This window comes from Berghia stephanieae, chromosome 10, assembly GCF_034508935.2.
Source record: "Berghia stephanieae isolate SIO BIC M18660-M18661 chromosome 10, UCSD_Bste_1.3, whole genome shotgun sequence".
In the NCBI taxonomy this organism is placed as follows: Eukaryota; Metazoa; Mollusca; class Gastropoda; order Nudibranchia; family Aeolidiidae; genus Berghia; species Berghia stephanieae.
Window position 1 is genome coordinate 11,223,349 of NC_088369.1, and position 16,974 is coordinate 11,240,322.

General features: G+C 34.3%; 1 protein-coding gene across 11 annotated transcripts in view; it reads right to left on the reverse strand.

Moving 5' to 3' along the window:
- Nucleotides 1–16,974, reverse strand: part of LOC144980502 (uncharacterized) — a 136,668-nt gene that overhangs the window by 16,075 nt on the left and 103,619 nt on the right. For 8 of the 11 annotated variants that reach the window (XM_078928132.1, XM_078928127.1, XM_078928130.1 and 5 more), the window contains 5 exons: nt 14,832–14,855; nt 8,471–8,648; nt 6,318–6,400; nt 4,733–4,854; nt 258–405 (listed from right to left, as the gene is read on the reverse strand). In XM_078928132.1, coding sequence (XP_078784258.1) covers nt 258–405; nt 4,733–4,854; nt 6,318–6,400; nt 8,471–8,648; nt 14,832–14,855 — 555 coding nt within the window. The remainder of the gene's footprint in view (nt 1–257; nt 406–4,732; nt 4,855–6,317; nt 6,401–8,470; nt 8,649–14,831; nt 14,856–16,974) is intronic. The other 3 variants (XM_078928133.1, XM_078928131.1, XM_078928137.1) reach the window with 1 other exon arrangement.

A 16,974-nucleotide genomic window follows, 5' to 3' on the forward strand; every position in this document is an offset into this window, starting at 1 on the left:
ATGATGATGCTGATGATGATGATAATGATGATGATGATGATGATTATGATGATGATGATGATAATGGTGATGATGGTGATGATGGTGATGATGATGATGATGATGATATTGATGATGATGATGATGGAGATGATGATGATGATGATGATGATGATGATGATGATGATGATGATGATGATGATGATGCTAATTATGACGACGACCAAACAAATGAAAATAGACGACGATAGCAAAAAGGCAACCATATTTATCATTACAGTGTCTGTGGTGGTTTCCTCCTTCTCCTCGTCAATGGTAATCTCACTATTAAACATCTCCGTATCTTTGGGTGTCTCGTGCATGATGACAGAGGCCTGGGACTTGGTGATGTCCTCGTTGACAACGTCCAGCTCGGTGTCCCAGAATCTGTGGACAAGGAAAGAGAGTTTGGGGAGTATTTTCATATATTATTATATAATTTAAATTGTCATTGAAGTCAAGGTGGTGTAAGAAAAAAATAAATAAGGGGAGGGAGAGAGGAGGGGGAAGGAGGAAGCAGGGGAATATAAAGATAAGAGGAGGAAGAGAAGGAGGAGGAGGAGGAGGAGGAGGAATAAGAGGAAGTATAAGAATAAGAAAAAGAAGAAGGAGAAGAAGAAGAAGAAGAAGAAGAAGAAGAAGAAGAAGAAGAAGAAGAAGAAGAAGAAGAAGAAGAAGAAGAAGAAGAAGAAGAAGAAGAAGAAGGAGTAGGATAATAATAATAATAATATAATAATAAATAATAATAATAATAATATAATAATAATAATAATAATAATAATAATAATAATAATAATAATAATAATAATAATAATAAGAAGAAGAAGAAGAAGAAGAAGAAGAAGAAGAAGAAGAAGAAGAAGAAGAAGAAGAAGAAGAAGAAGAAGAAGAAGAAGGACCGCAACAAGCAAAAGACAATGACGACTAATACTTGCACAATACTACTGCTGCTCCAACTTCTACTACCACTTTTTCTACGATTTTTATTATAAGTACTACTACCCCTCCTCCTCCTACTACTACTGCTACTACTACTACTACTACTACTACTACTACTACTACTACTACTACTACTACTACTACTACTACTACTATTACTACTACTACTACTACTACTACTACTACTACTACTACTACTATACTACTACTACTACTACTACTACTACTACTACTACTACTACTACTACTACTACTACTACTATCTACTACTACTACTACTACTACTACTACTACTACTACTACTACTACTACTACTACTACTAACTACTCTACTACTCTCTACTACTACTACTACTACTACTACTACTACTACTACTACTACTACTACTACTACTACTACTACTACTACGACTACTACTACTATAACCACTACCACCACTACCACTACCACCACCACCACAACCACTACCCCTAACACCACCACCACCCCCACCCCCACCATTACTCCTTCAACTCCCATTAAACCATTATTTTCCCCACAAGTTTCTTCTTCTAGGTTCCATGCCTGGTCCAGGCTTCGGATACTGCATGAATTATCTCTCTCCATTCCTCCCTGTCTCTTGCCTTTTCAAACAGCTCTTGGATTGTTAGGCTGGTGAAGCCCTTCAGTTGGTCTATGAGTGTTTTTCTTTGTCTCCCCGGGCGCGTTTACCAGGTATTTTTCCACAACTTGCCAGGTATTCATTCTTATCTTTCCTTACTATGTGTCCGAAAAAGGATAGTTGTCGATCCACTATTAAGGGCATTAGTTTCCTTTGTTGGTATGTTTGTTTTAGCACTTCTTCGTTCGTTTTGTGTGCAGTATACGATATTCTCTGCATCCTTCTCAAGCACCACATTTCAAAAGCTTCAATGTTCTTTTGTGTTTCTGCATTTGTAGTCCAGCTTTCGCATCCGTATAACAAGATTGGCCACACGTAGCACTTCAAGACTCGGAATCTAATCCCGAACGACATCTGTTTGTTTTTCAAAATGTTTCCCAGGTCCATGAAGGCCTGTTTGGCTTGAGTTATTCTTGCTCGTATGTCTCGGTTACATCTTCCATCTGTTGTCACTATTGAACCTAGGTATTTAAAACTTTCTACGTTGGTAAGTTGCTCGCCGTGAATCGTTATATTGCAGGTGTTGTTGTTTTCGGGGTTTTTCTGTATTACCATGCATTCCGTTTTGGTGATATTCACTTCCATTCCCTTGGCTTCACTATCTACTACCACTTTGTCAACAATCTTTTGAAGTTGGATTTCTGATGTTGCAATGAGTACCGTATCGTCTGCGTATCTTATATTATTTATGTTGTGACCTCCCACTTTTATTCCCTCCATATTATTTATGCCCCTCATGATTGTTTCTTGGTATAGATTAAACAGATCTGGTGAGGCAACACACCCTTGACGGACTCCTTTCTTAATAGGAATGGAATTTCCTGTAGAGTTTCCGATTTTGATAGATGCCTGCTGGGTGTAGTATAATGTTTGCATGAGTCTGAGGTCTTTCTCATCAGCGCCAATGGAGTGCAGTTGTTTTAGTATTTCTTCGTGGCGTACTCTATCAAAAGCTTTTTTGTAGTCGACAAAACAGAGGTATAGTGGGGTCTGAACCTGTATAGCTCTTTCACTTAAAACACGGAGGAGGTATATTACGTTCCTTGTCCCTCTGTCAGGTTGGAATCCATATTGTTCTTCTGCGATTTCGGGGTTAATCTTATTCCTTAGCCTGTTGATAATTATACGCAACAGTATTTTGTTGATGTGGCTTATTAAACTTATAGTTCTAAAATTTTCGCATCTGACTGCACCTGCTTTCTTTGGTATTGCTATGAAAATAGAGTTACAGAGATCTTCTGGAATTTTCCCAGTATTGTATATATTGTTGAATAATATGTGAAGTTCATCAATTGCTAGATCTCCTAGGCTTTTTAATACCTCTACAGATATTTCATCAGGGCCTGTTGCTTTACCATCCCTCATTCGTTCCATGGCATGTTCAATTTCACTTTTGGTGATGTTTGGTCCGCTTAATGGTTCTTTGAATTTCAGTGGTGGTTCATTTCTATTTGGATCATTGTACAGTTCGCCTATGTATTCTACCCATCGGCTTTCTATATGTTGTTCTTCAAATAGCAGTTCCCCTTGTTTGTTTTGGATACAACTTCCTGCTGCTTTGCTTTTCCTTTTCCCTGATAGTTCTTTTATTCTTTGGTGAGCTTGTTGGGGGTTGGGTTTGTATTCTCTTTCGATTTCGCAGCATTTCCAGTCTAGATAGTTCTCGTGTGCCTCGATGCATTTGGATTTAATGTGGTTGTTCAATGTTTGGTATTCTGCAGACCCTCTGTTGCATTTTCGTCTTTCTTCAAATAGGTTTAGAATTTCATTTGTCATCCATTCCTTTTTGCTGTTTATTTGAGCTATTGGTAAATGCTTTTCTGCAGTTGCTTTGACACACTTTTGGAATATATCAAATTGTTTTTCACATTTTTCATTATCAGGTTCACTTTGGCTTTGTATCATGAGTGCATTTTCAAATTCTTCTCTCATTTTTGTTTGTATGCCATTGTCTTTGCATAACCTGTAATCCCTCTTTATTCTACCAGCTGTTCTCTGAATAGCTTTAAACTTTATCCTTATTGTACAAACAACTGGGACATGGTCACTGTCTACATCGGCGCCTGGGTAGGTTTTGCAATTTAATATGCCATTTCTGAATCTTGATGATACTGCTATAAAGTCTATCTGGTTCCTTGCTCTGTCCCCTGGTGATTGCCATGTCCAGGTTCTTCTTGGGTGTTGTTGAAACCAGGTGTTTGAAATCATTAATTTATTTGTTCTACACCAATCTGCCCAGATGTTTCCTCGTTCATTTCTGTCTCCGAGTCCATGTGGTCCGATTATGTCACCATCTCTGCCTCTGCCAATCTTAGCATTTAGGTCCCCCATTACCATAAGGACTTCTTGTGATTTACACATTCGTTTTGCTTTGTCTAGTGAATGGTAAAACTCTGTCATATCTGCATCTGTCGCCTCTTCTGTTGGTGCATAAACTTGAATAATATTGGTGTCAACTACAGGTCCTCTTAGCTTAACCAGCAAAACTCTGTCTGAGATTGCTACGTGCCCTTTGTAAAATTTGGTTGATTTTTGGTCTAAGATCATCCCTACTCCTTTTTGGAAAGAGGTTCCACCACTCCATATGATCTTATATGTCATGTTGTTTTCTTGTTTTGACATGGTTCCCTGCTCTTTCCATCTCATCTCTGCCAGGCCAAGAATATTTATTTGGAGCCGTTTCATTTCTTTCAGAATGTTGTTTAGTTTTCCTTTTTGGGCACAGGTCCTGACATTCCATGTCCCAATTTTGGTTTTGTCACATTTGTTAAATTTATTTCGCCTAGTAACTGGCTGACGGTTCGGTGTGACCTGACGAACATCACGCTCCCAACCGAGCGAGGCAGCAGTCTTCCGTGAAAACATGCTCCCCTTTACGCTGTCACCGTTTAACTTTTTGGACTTATTCATGCAGTTAACTCGGCAAAGTTACAAGAATGGTTTGCCATTGCCTATTCTTGTCGCCCTCTGCAGTTGGCCAGCTTGACCTGTTACCGTTCGACACCACGAGGAGGTTGCAGTAGGGCTTGATGATGATCTATCTTTGCAGACTTGGCATCATCCATTTGTCGAACAGTTTACACAAGTTTACAAACTGCCAAAATGTTGCTCACCTCACGAAATGAGCGGACGTCACAAAGCGGAGCTGTTCCCATTTGTCACAGACCAGCATAAACTTTGGTTGCTTCAGCATCTCAGCGATACTTTTGAAGGTCTCCCAGAATGTCCAGAAATCCTGATGAGAAATATAATCGTTATAATTTCCAGACGAGTTCAAGGAAACTCTAATGTTGTTGTTGTGTTTTAAAGGATGTTGACTGGGTGGGGTTCCTACCTCCCATAGGTGGCAGGGGGGGGGGTACATACTATATCTTCTATCCCCTTATATCTGTTTTCCAACATGTTTCCTGTCTTTGTCCTGGAATGAGATTACTTGGTTTTGTCCTGTCCCTGGCCGGAGTCCTAGCTGGGAGGGAAACAGTCAAATGCATAGTTTTTGTTTTGGGAGATGATATTTTTTCCTTGTAAATCATCTCTCTGTTATGTATTATTATATTTGTTATTTTGATAATGTAAGCATTTGAGTGTATTTCTCTTTGTTGGATTTTGTGCTTGTGTCCGGATGAGACTTATAGGTGATCTCAAACTCTAAGTACATTGGTGGTATGCTGTTGAAATCTACATCTGATCTCTATTTGTTCCCAGTTCCCCTATGTCTTACTTTATCTTGGGGCTTTAATTTTAATTCTAGAACGTGTTGCTATCCCATTTTCTTCCTTTTTACTGGCGCTGATATAACCTAAATGTGTTGCAAGCGCCGTAAAACCCTTAAAAACAAAAACAAGGATGTTGAGGCGCTAGCGACACTGCAAGTTCAGCGCAAGTAAGAGGGAATATGCTTGAGGAAAAGCACAAAAGACTAAATCACCAATCTGAAAATCAAACGTTTTCATGTATTCATTTGCACCCCGCACGATCAGAGACAGTAACGCTCTTCTTCAACCATGAGTGAACACAACAGATTTAGACACCTTCAGCCTAAACACCAACAATGGTTGTCACATTCAACAACTCTCTCTACAATCTTCAAACAAGGAACAGATGTAGCTTCCAAGAGCACACCGTCAATGTACTTAGTTTGGGATCACCTAAAAGTCTCAACCAGACACCAACACAAGAACCCACTAAGAGGAATATACTCAAATGCTTACACTATACATTCAAAATAAACATAACAGTACATAACAGAGAGATGATTTACAAGGAAAAAAAATATAATCTCCCAAGACAATAACTATACATTTGACTGTTTCCCTCCCAGCCAAGCACTCCGGCCAGGCCCAGTACAAAACCAAGTAATCTCATTCCAAGACAAAGACAGAAAGCAAATTGGAAAAATAGATATAGGGGGATAGAAGACACAGTTTGTGCCTCCCTGCTCACAATGGGAGAAACCCTGTGTTTATTGTCGGATAAAGAAGGGTTTTGAGCTCTATACGTCCAGTGTTTGGTATTAGGAGGTTCTTTTTTCTTCTTTTTTTATGTTCATCATTATATCCATAACTATACGTAATTGATGAAAATCGTAATTTTTAGGAGTGAAAATTATAGTACAATAGTTAAATTTTAATTTAATTCTAATTGAATTGGTTCATTTGAAAAATATTTTTTTTCCTAAGAATCAAGAAGATGACTTACCCTGTATTTTTTCATCAGCTCTTCAAGTGACTGTAGCTGAATTACAACAGACTGCGAAAATTTCTCATCTCCATTTCCATTTCCTGAAAATTTGAAAGTATTTCAATAAATGGTTGAAAAAATAAGAAGAAGAATAAAAAGGAATAATAATAATAATAACAATAATAATAATAATAATAATAATAATAATAATAATAATAATAATAATAATAATAATAATAATAATAATAATAATAATAATAATAATAATAATAATAATAATAATATAATAATAATAATAATAATAATAATGATGAATGATGATGATGATGATGATGATGATGATGATGATGATGATGATGATGATGATGATGAAGAAGAAGATAATAATAATAATAAATAGCAATACTACAGCCCATAACCCTGATGATATCGTGCTCTATGCGCTTTACAATGGTAAAATTCTTATGACATAAAATCATATATTTGTAACAATAAACCATTGCAACACATACTGTCAATGGACACATACAAATAATAACGAGATAATACAATATAATAAAAGGCACTTTATAAGATATTTCTCATTAAATCTTCTAGCTTTTAAAATGGTGATGTTTGGTGCATCTCTTACAGTTTTCGTGAGAAAATTCCAAATTTCAAGACTTGAATTATCTAGATATAAAACGATCTTTCTCCACACGTTTACAATCGTTGTTTATTGGTACTTAGTTAAGTATAATCCATTTGCCAACGGAGTGACCATTGAAATCATAGTATGTTTTTTTTTAATGGTTTTACGGCGCTTGCAACACAGTAAGGTCATATCATTGCCAGTAAAAAGGAAGAAAATGGGATAGTAAAAAGTTCTAGAATTACAATTAAAGCATCCAAGTATAAGGCAGACAAAGGGGAATTGGTTCAAATAAGGAACAGATGTAGATTCCAAGAGCACATTATCAGTGTACTTAGTTTTTCTTTAGATCACCTAATTTCTCATCCAGACACAAGCACAGGTCCCTACACTCAAATGTTTACAAATCATATATAATGCATAAACATAACATAATACAGTGCATAACAGAGAGATGATTTACATGTAAAAAAATATCATCTCGCAAAACTAACTATACATTTGACTGTTTCCCTCCAAGCCAGGGTATCCGACCGGCCAGGGCCAGGACAAAACAAGTAATATCATCCCAAGACAAAGACAGAAAGCATGTTGGAAAACAGACATAGGGGGATAGAAGACATAGTATGTACCTCCCTGCCCTCTATGGAAAGACTTGTTCCTTTTGTAGGTGATGAAAAAAAAGGTACTCCTTTAGAACCATTAGACCCACGGAGCCTGTTTCTATAGCGTGAAATGGACAATATCAATTGTTTGCTACCTTTTGGATATGACGCGTAAAATACTTTTCGTCAGATCTAAGAGACCCAGCTACCCAATCATTGCTGGGTGGACAAGGGAAGGGATAAGGTCAAAAAATATCTCGACTGCATCCAGGATCGATTTTGGTCGCTTTGCATGTGAAGTGAGTGCTCTACCAACTGAATTGTCGGGATGCCATTTTGTAAATGATGAACGGAGTCAAATTCATTTGAAACCATTCATCTCCTTATGGTATTATATCGGGATGGACTAGATGCCGAAAAGTGATTTTAAAATTAAAAAATGTCCAAACATGTGATAGGCCACAAATAGCACAAAATCCACTAAATGTGAAAAAGGTGCTTTGCAGGCAGTCCAAAGTCAACAGCAACAAATGACATATAGGAAGAGAGACGACTTCTTTGAGGATTATTACATTTTGGCTTGTTTTAGTTTGTTTTACGACAGAGACAATCCTGACACCGTTAAGGCATTAACTATAGACATGAGCGCAGTGAGAAAATGTGGCTAAGGATGCTTTTCCAAGGACTTATCTTTGACCCGCCCTAGTCTCGAATCAGGTACTTCCCGAACAGAAGGCGACTGTCATACCACTAGACCACAAAGACGAACTAGGTACTCATTTCATATCTGAGTGCAGTGAGAAAATGTGATTAAAGATCCTTTTCCGAGAACTCAACTCTGAACCGCCCAGATCAAGACTCGAACCAGGTACTTCCCGATTCAAAGGCGAGTGTCATACCACAAGACAACGAAGCCGCACAAAGCAGTTACGTACCATAACCGTTGGACTCTGGGTGTTCTTCTAAGATCATCTTCAGACGAGTGATTCGTTCCTGAAGTTCCTGGAAATCTCCGTATTCATTCCAGTCCTTGGCGAGTGTCTCCTCGATGAGATGCAGGATCCGAAGGAGTTCTTCTTTGTCTGCAGAGCTCATGGCTTGGAGAAGATGGACCTGATTGTGATGGAAGACGAATATAACATGGGAGATGTTGGGAAAATACTAACCAAAAAAACCCCCAAAAAACAAAAAACAAAAAACAAACAAAAAGAAAAAAAAACCAACAAACTATGACGATGAAGTGAAATAAAAATTTTGTTTTAATGAAAAGAGGCAAATGATGATGTATAAAAGATATATATAATATATATATAATATATATATATATATATATATATATATATATATATATATATATTATGCTATATATAGAATTTTATTATAAGTATAATCATAGTCACCATAATATATCCGCTTTTTGTTCCACTGCACATTTTAAGACTTTTAATATTCTTTGCCAAGTTTCATTTAATTTATTAACATTTGAGATTTCTTTTATTTATTACCGAATTGTGTTGTGATACAAAATTATAATATCCACACAAGGATCAATAAAGTATATCTTATCTTATCTTATCTTATATTTATATGTCTTTTATTTTAAACACTTGAAATAACAAAGTTGTGATTTTGGTTTAGGGAAGAGAGACAAATGATGATGTATAAAATATATATTATGTTATATATTTATATGTGTTTATTTTTAAAAACTTGAAATAACTAAGTTGTTTGTTTGTTTTGTTTTGATTTTTCTTTTTTAAATATTGATTTCTTTTTTTTTTGATTAATCACTTAACACATAAGTATGTAAATTCTTTCATCAATATGCACTGTGTGGATACTTTATAGCTAATAAGACAGTATGTGAAAAGTGTAGATTACGACAAAACGACAATAATAATTGAAATCAATAATGTAGATAGTGTAAATGAATGATGAATCTGAGATTTTCTGGTAATGAGTATGTTAACTGAACCTTACTTTTACACAACACATTTTGTCCACCGTAACCGTAGCGAATATCAACAAAGAAATTAGATAATCATGCCCTATGTTTGGTGCCATGCTCAAATTTTATGGAATGAGTTCGAATGATATTATATTATATATATATATATATATATTATATATATATATATATATATTATAATATAATATATATATATAGAATGCAAATTTTCACTCACATTTTTGTGGCCGAGACGACTCGTAGAGAAACGAGTCGTCTCGGCCACAAAAATGTGAGTGAAAATTTGCATTCTATATTAGCTGTAACCATCATTATCGAGCACTTTCGTACCTACAAGTACCCACCAACACTCATAAATATATATATAATATAATATATATATATATATATATAATATATATATATATATATATATATTGAATCGTGTTGAATACAAATATGGTACGAATAGTGCTCGACATGTAGCAATGGAGCGAATTATTATTTTGATATTTTACCACAACACTCCAATAATGTGGTAAATATTAAAATAATAATTCGCTCCATTGCGACATGTCGAGCACTATTCGTACCATATTTGTATCCAACACGATTATATATATATATATATATATTATATATATATATATTATATATATATATATATATATATATATATATATATATATATTATAAAAACTGATGAAATTATTATGAGTCTTTTAATAGACAACTTCATGCATCTGTCATTGTGTCGTTTAGGACAAGGTTAAGCGTTCAGATCTCGATATCTCTTAACAACATCACACGATAAAATAAAAGAAAATTGTCAAGAATATTGGATTAATTTTACTTGTTCTAAATGGCTTTCTTGATATAATTTTAAAACATGAGGAGGATTTTCCATTAACTAAACTATAAGATCGACAGGAACTTATTTATTTGCAGGTCTGATATCCCAATTTATTGTTGTAATGGAAATCTAAAAAATATTGACGTTAAATATTATTCACTTCAGCAATGTTAAACTAGACCCATAATCGGATTCGAATGTCAGATTGGTTTGTTTGTTTGTTTGTTGCTTTAGGTCTCTTCCAACACAATTGAGGTCATATGAGAGACCGCTGAAACAAAAAAAAACAAGCAATCTAACAAAAATAGTACAAATGTAAATCAAAATCATAACCTAAAGATATCATAAGCTAAATTATAAATAACCAAGAACAAACAGGCAGAAGATTTACAGAAAAAAAATATCCCCTGTCAAAAATACAATCACAAACCAAAGAAACAGGATAGGCTAGTAAAGAGAAGAAGAAACGACATCACTATCGGATCGTACACCCATGCGAACATCATAGGTATATGATTCAAGGGTGATGCTCCCATCCAACCACCCGCAATGTCAGATTGGCATATAAATACACACCTCATATTATATATTTTTCAAATAATATCCAATTTTATACAAAAAGACTATTTTGTTTTTAAAAAAATTGAAATTTTAGATTATGTTGACGTGGTCATATCGAAGTAAAGAACGTGTTTGAAAGGATAGGGATATCCCAAATCCCTATATTATTGAAATGGTTACATAACAAGCATAAATAGAAAAAAAAAAGAATTTTTATATAGCGCAATATCCACATAACGTGCTCAAAGCGCTGTACAAGGGGTCCCTGACAAACAGCAACATTTAACATTTAGGACGGGACATGACGCCTGTTAGGCGATTAATGGCCAGATACTCATTTTACACCTGAGTACGGGGAGAGAATGTGCGTAAAGAGCCTTCTCCAAGGACTCAACTATGCGCCGAGCGAGGGACGAACCCAGGACCTTCCGATCCGAAAGCGAGTGTCATACCACTAGACCATATAGCCGCAGAGATAGAATTACGTATCTAAAGTCCAGTCAAAATCCAGTTAAGGGACAAACAAATCCAAAGGAATCCATAAATAATTATTGTCTATGGCGACGTGCACATATCAGCAGGTCTGATAACTGAATGCAATTATGGGCTTGATTAAACATCGTCGGAATGGACAATATTTGGCTTTGGTCTGACAATATTTTTCCACTACAACAATGAGGCCATAACAATTTGGGTACCAGGCCTGAAGATAAGTACACGATGGTCTAAGGCAATCAAAATGTGATTTAATTTTTTTCTCCTAAATTTATTTGTGTATTTTGTCAGTCTTGAAAAGGGCTCGAAACGTTGCTAGACTTGTATTGTTTCATTACATTTGAGCTAAATGTATTCTTTAAATTTTCTTTACCATTCTTACTTTCTTTCTTTTTTATTTATTTATTTATTTATTTATTTATTTATTTATTTATTTATTTATTTATTTGTTTGTTTATCTATTTATTTTTATGGCTACCGAAATTTTTAAAAATTTAATTAGCCTTTGTTTAAACGCCTTTAACATGATTAATGTTAGTCTTCAAAACTATGAAGAATATCGTCTCGACTGATATCACCAGTCATAAATCAATAAATAAACATAAATAAATTAATAAATAACTCACTAAGTAAATAGATAAATGGATGAAGAAAGAAAGAAAGAAAGAAAGAAAGAAAGAAAGAAAGAAAGAAGGAAAGAAAGAAAGGGAAAAAAATAATATACAAAAACCTAACAAAAAAAAATCATTTCCTTGGTTGTCGAACTTTCCCCATATTGTTTTACTTTCTGCCTTTTTCTCCTCCTATGTACTCTACAACAACATTATTATAACAATATTATTTATTATATTATTAATATCAGATTAAACATTAGGAGTGGGGGAGAAGAGAGGCAAGTGTTAAGGATTGGTGTAAGTTAGAGTAGGCAATGTGGGAGTGTGGAAGGAGAGGGGTGAATAGGATTCAGGAGTCTGATGTCACGCCGCCCGGCAACGACGGACATCTTGGTTCTAAACAAAGAAAATCATTACTTTTTATTCTTCATGCTGGCTAGAACTTTTCATATGCCTTGTGATCAGAATATGTAAAAGTCAAAACATGATCAAATTTATGTGGGTTTTTTTTTCCTCTGGATACGCTTTTATGCTCGCCGGAGAAATATTTCAACTGGCGTCCGCCATTGTTCGAATAGTTTAGACCCAGTGTTACTAAGTTACCATGCGTCATTAGGAAGGAAGTGACGTTATGACTTTTGAAGAGTATTGGGCGAAAGGAGTGGGCAATGTCATCATCAGGTTAACTTCGATTTATCTTACTTGACTATAATATGTGACCCGCCTTCTCAAAACGGTATTATGTCGGGATGAACAAGACCGCGAAACGTGAATTTATCAATAAAATTATGAGAAATAGGAACTTGGAGTTTTTTTGCAATTCCAGAAATCGTGTTTATTCTCCACCATTTTGAAGAGAGGCCATCACCAAGTATCATGTTTTTGGTGTTTGTAAATTGAATTTCCAGCGCCTTGCTCATCCCGACATAATACCGCTTTGTGACGAAGGGTCACATATGATATGAGAAAAAGAAATGATTGAAATATAGATATTTGTCTCGGCGTTATAGGGTTAAATGAGAACATGGATAAGTATGGATAAATTTGCTGGGAAAGGGGAAAAAACGTGAGTCTGTTGTGAAGGAGAGGTGGTGAGGTGAGGGAGAGAGTGAGGGGGGTGGGGGTGGGGGGGGGGGGAGAGGCTGAAACACTTTTATGACATCTTAACTAGGGAGACCTATGTACTGCGGTTTTATTAAAGAATACAGTATGTGCTATTTGGTTAACATTGCATAAATACTGTGTTTTTAAAAACAACGGCAGTGTAAGTATTAAACAATATACGATTCTTACACTCTTGCTTTTTGGAATTCCAAACGTTTTCTGAAACGCTGAACGAGCTTGTGAGTTCGCATTGGGAACAAAGTTCAAATTCCAAAACCCATGAGTATAAGAAATATTTTATTATTTCCCTAAATTGATTTCGATTTTATTAACTTCAAATAAAAGAAATTTTCCCAAAAAAATTTGCTATTGAAATTTTTAAATTTGTTTTTAAAATTGAACACAAGTCAATAGATTTATGGCATTGCTCTTAATATCAAGGGCATTCAAGGGATTTTATCCTATTTTGCCCTATACCATATGTTATGTTTGTTATGTTATGTTTAACATAACATAATATGTTATGTTAAACCCCACTAAAATGATGCTCCTTTTTCAAGAAAATAGTTTTATTGAAATATAACGTTTGATAATCCGACGATACGAATTACTATTGTAAATATCATATTTTATCATTATGTGATGTCTAATATTTAAGGCATGGGGTAGAATAATATTGAAAATAAGAGCTTTAAAGATGAATTAAGTACTACCTACTTGGCACGAACATTTCAGTCTCAAAACTCTAATTCGGCCAAATCAATGACAATGACAATGAAAGTAGCAAAATATCTTATAAGACGTGACGATGGAGATTAAGATAAAGGGAGTAAATCTGACTCATGAATTAACAACACAAAATAGACGACGTTTCGGCCTTTCTCAAGTAAACACAAACTACACAATCATATATAAATAAATATATATATATATATATATATATATATATATATATATATATATATATATATATATATATATATATATACATGTATGTGTTTTGTGTTTACTTGAGAAAGGCCAAAGGCCGAAACGTCGTCTATTTTGTGTTGTTAATTCATGAGTCAGATTTACTCCCTTTATCTTAATCTCCATTTTATTGACTCATTAAGGCACCTCTATTTATTAGTTTTAAGACGTGAAGATAATGTTTTTAGTTGTCCATTCCGTATAATATATTATTTATTATTATGACCGTTTCAATTGAGTTCGAAGACTACATTTTCCATCTTTAGTTTTTTGTTCTTCTTTAAAGCTGTCACACTCATGTTTGGTCATAATGTTTACAGTCCATAGCTTCTAGTAACATATTGTTATTTACGATAATAGGTGTTTGGGGAAAAAAGAACATAAAAAGGAAAAAACACAGAAACAAATAAACAAAGAAAAACAAACATAAAGCCCCCATAATAAACAAAATGCAACCCTCGCCCAAAAAACAAACAAACCAAAAAAAAAAAAAACAAAAAAAAAAACAAAAAACAAAACAAAACAAAACACTTAACTTTACAAAATCAAAACAATAAAAAAGAATAAAACAAGAAAAACAAACATAAATATAACAATAAATAAATCAATCAAATAAAAAAGAGAAAGAAGGTAAGGAAAGGTAGGAGTGTATTGAAAACCACATGACCCCAAAACAATATCACGTGACAACACCAAGACCAAGTGGAATAATGAATGAATGAATAAATATGTAATAAATAATACAATGTTACCCTTGAGGATGTTCTGTTAAAATCCTGTAAATAAAATATACATGGCGTCCACGACTTCACTTGTAGAAGATGTAAAATATAATATAATATAATAAATGGTCAGAAAATATAAGAAAATAAATATATTATACAGACCTTCCTAATTGAAAATCTAAAAATTTGTAATTTTTGGGATGTAAAGATTGTAGTCGCTCTAGTAAGCTTTAAAAAAATCAAAATTTACTCTCACAAGGATTAAATAACACCTAAAAATCCTTAAAATGAATTAGTCTGGGATCAACTTTCATTTTCAGTAATTTTTAATGACTTAGAGAAGCATCTATATGCTTATGTAGTTCTGAAATTGGAGCCAAAATTTCGTAATTTTACGAATTTTTCGTAACAGTAGGCAGGCATGTATTATGATAGAATATGCATAGTAAACCAGTTCAATTGGAAACACAATGTGACACACCATTTCATAACGGTATTATAACGAGGTGAACTATGGTCTCACATTCATTTTGTATAGAAAACAATTAGAGAAATAAGTTTTGAAACTCTAAGTAATTGATGAATTATTATAGTTCTTTTAAATGATGAGAATATAAAATAGTAAAATATTTTTTATAAACATTCCGAAAATTAATTAAAGAACGTCACCTTCAAGAAATGTCAAATGTCATTTCCGCATGAACTGATATATTATCAGCAAATAAATATTTCAAAAGCAAATTGAATTGATCATTTGTAAACAAAAATAGTTTTAAAAAGGTAATGAATTGTTATCTAAGATGTTACATCTGCACTGCATTGCTATTTTATAATAGGGACAAAGATGAATATAGTTTTATTTGCCTGATTTGGAGAATAATAAATATCGGAGGTGATTCTTCTAAAACCTGCCAGATTTCCTGATTCAATTTGAGATTAATACAATTACCATGGAGCTAGTGTAAATTAAATCATCAACCTGTATGCATTATCATATAGAATATACCAACTACATTATTTTTTTTTTGCAACCAAAAATTTAAAAAACCCACACAATTAAAACTAAAACAATCTGACAACTCTCTTGACTCTCCAAAGACCGAGCGACTGGTATCAGTCATCCATAATAATAGTATTATTCGAAAGACAAACGTGCTTTTCTAAAAAAAATCCTTGTCAATTCTTTAAAAGAAACAATGGAGCTATGAAGAAAGAAAACATTCTGATTGATTAGAAAATACTGGGATTATTGAAATGTTTGCGTCGGGTTTTAACAGTATAAAGTGCCAGGAGCCTAAAAAAACAACTTTAAATGGTTTATGTCTCAGCTTTTAATAAGAAAATGTTTGTCTCCTTACGATATATTTGTGTAATTTACATGGAAACTCATCAACATTGTTGCTATTTGAGGATCTTAGAAGAGAGGTAGATGTTCTTTATAAGTGGTAAGTAAAATCAACTATTTCATAGGCTAGGAAATGAATATCCGGAATTACTACCAAAAAGAAAAAGAAAAAAAGAAAAATAACGCCTTTCCGACACGGGATCATAAGATATCGACGTCTAGGCATTCCATGAAGGAATATAGATATTCCATCAAACAGGATGTCTGATGTCAACAGGAATCACCCATGTTGTCACATTGAGATATCGTCGTCTAGGCATTCCATGAAGGAAGATAGATATTCCATCAAACAGGATGTCTGATGTCAACAGGAATCACCTATGTTGTCACAGTGAGATGTCGTCGTCTAGTCATTCCATGAAGGAAGATAGATATTCCATCAAACAGGATGTCTGATGTCAACAGGAATCACCTATGTTGTCACAGTGAGATGTCGTCGTCTAGGCATTCCATGAAGGAAGATAGATATTCCATCAAACAGGATGTCTGATGTCAACAGGAATCACCTATGTTGTCACAGTGAGATGTCGTCGTCTAGTCATTCCATGAAGGAAGATAGATATTCCATCAAACAGGATGTCTGATGTCAACAGGAATCACCTATGTTGTCACAGTGAGATGTCGTCGTCTAGGCATTCCATGAAGGAAGATAGATATTCCATCAAACAGGATGTCTGATGTCAACAGGAATCACCCATGTTGTCCATGTGAGCAAATTGGCGGGTTCAATATCTTTCCAAAAGAAAAATACAAAAGTGCCTAAAA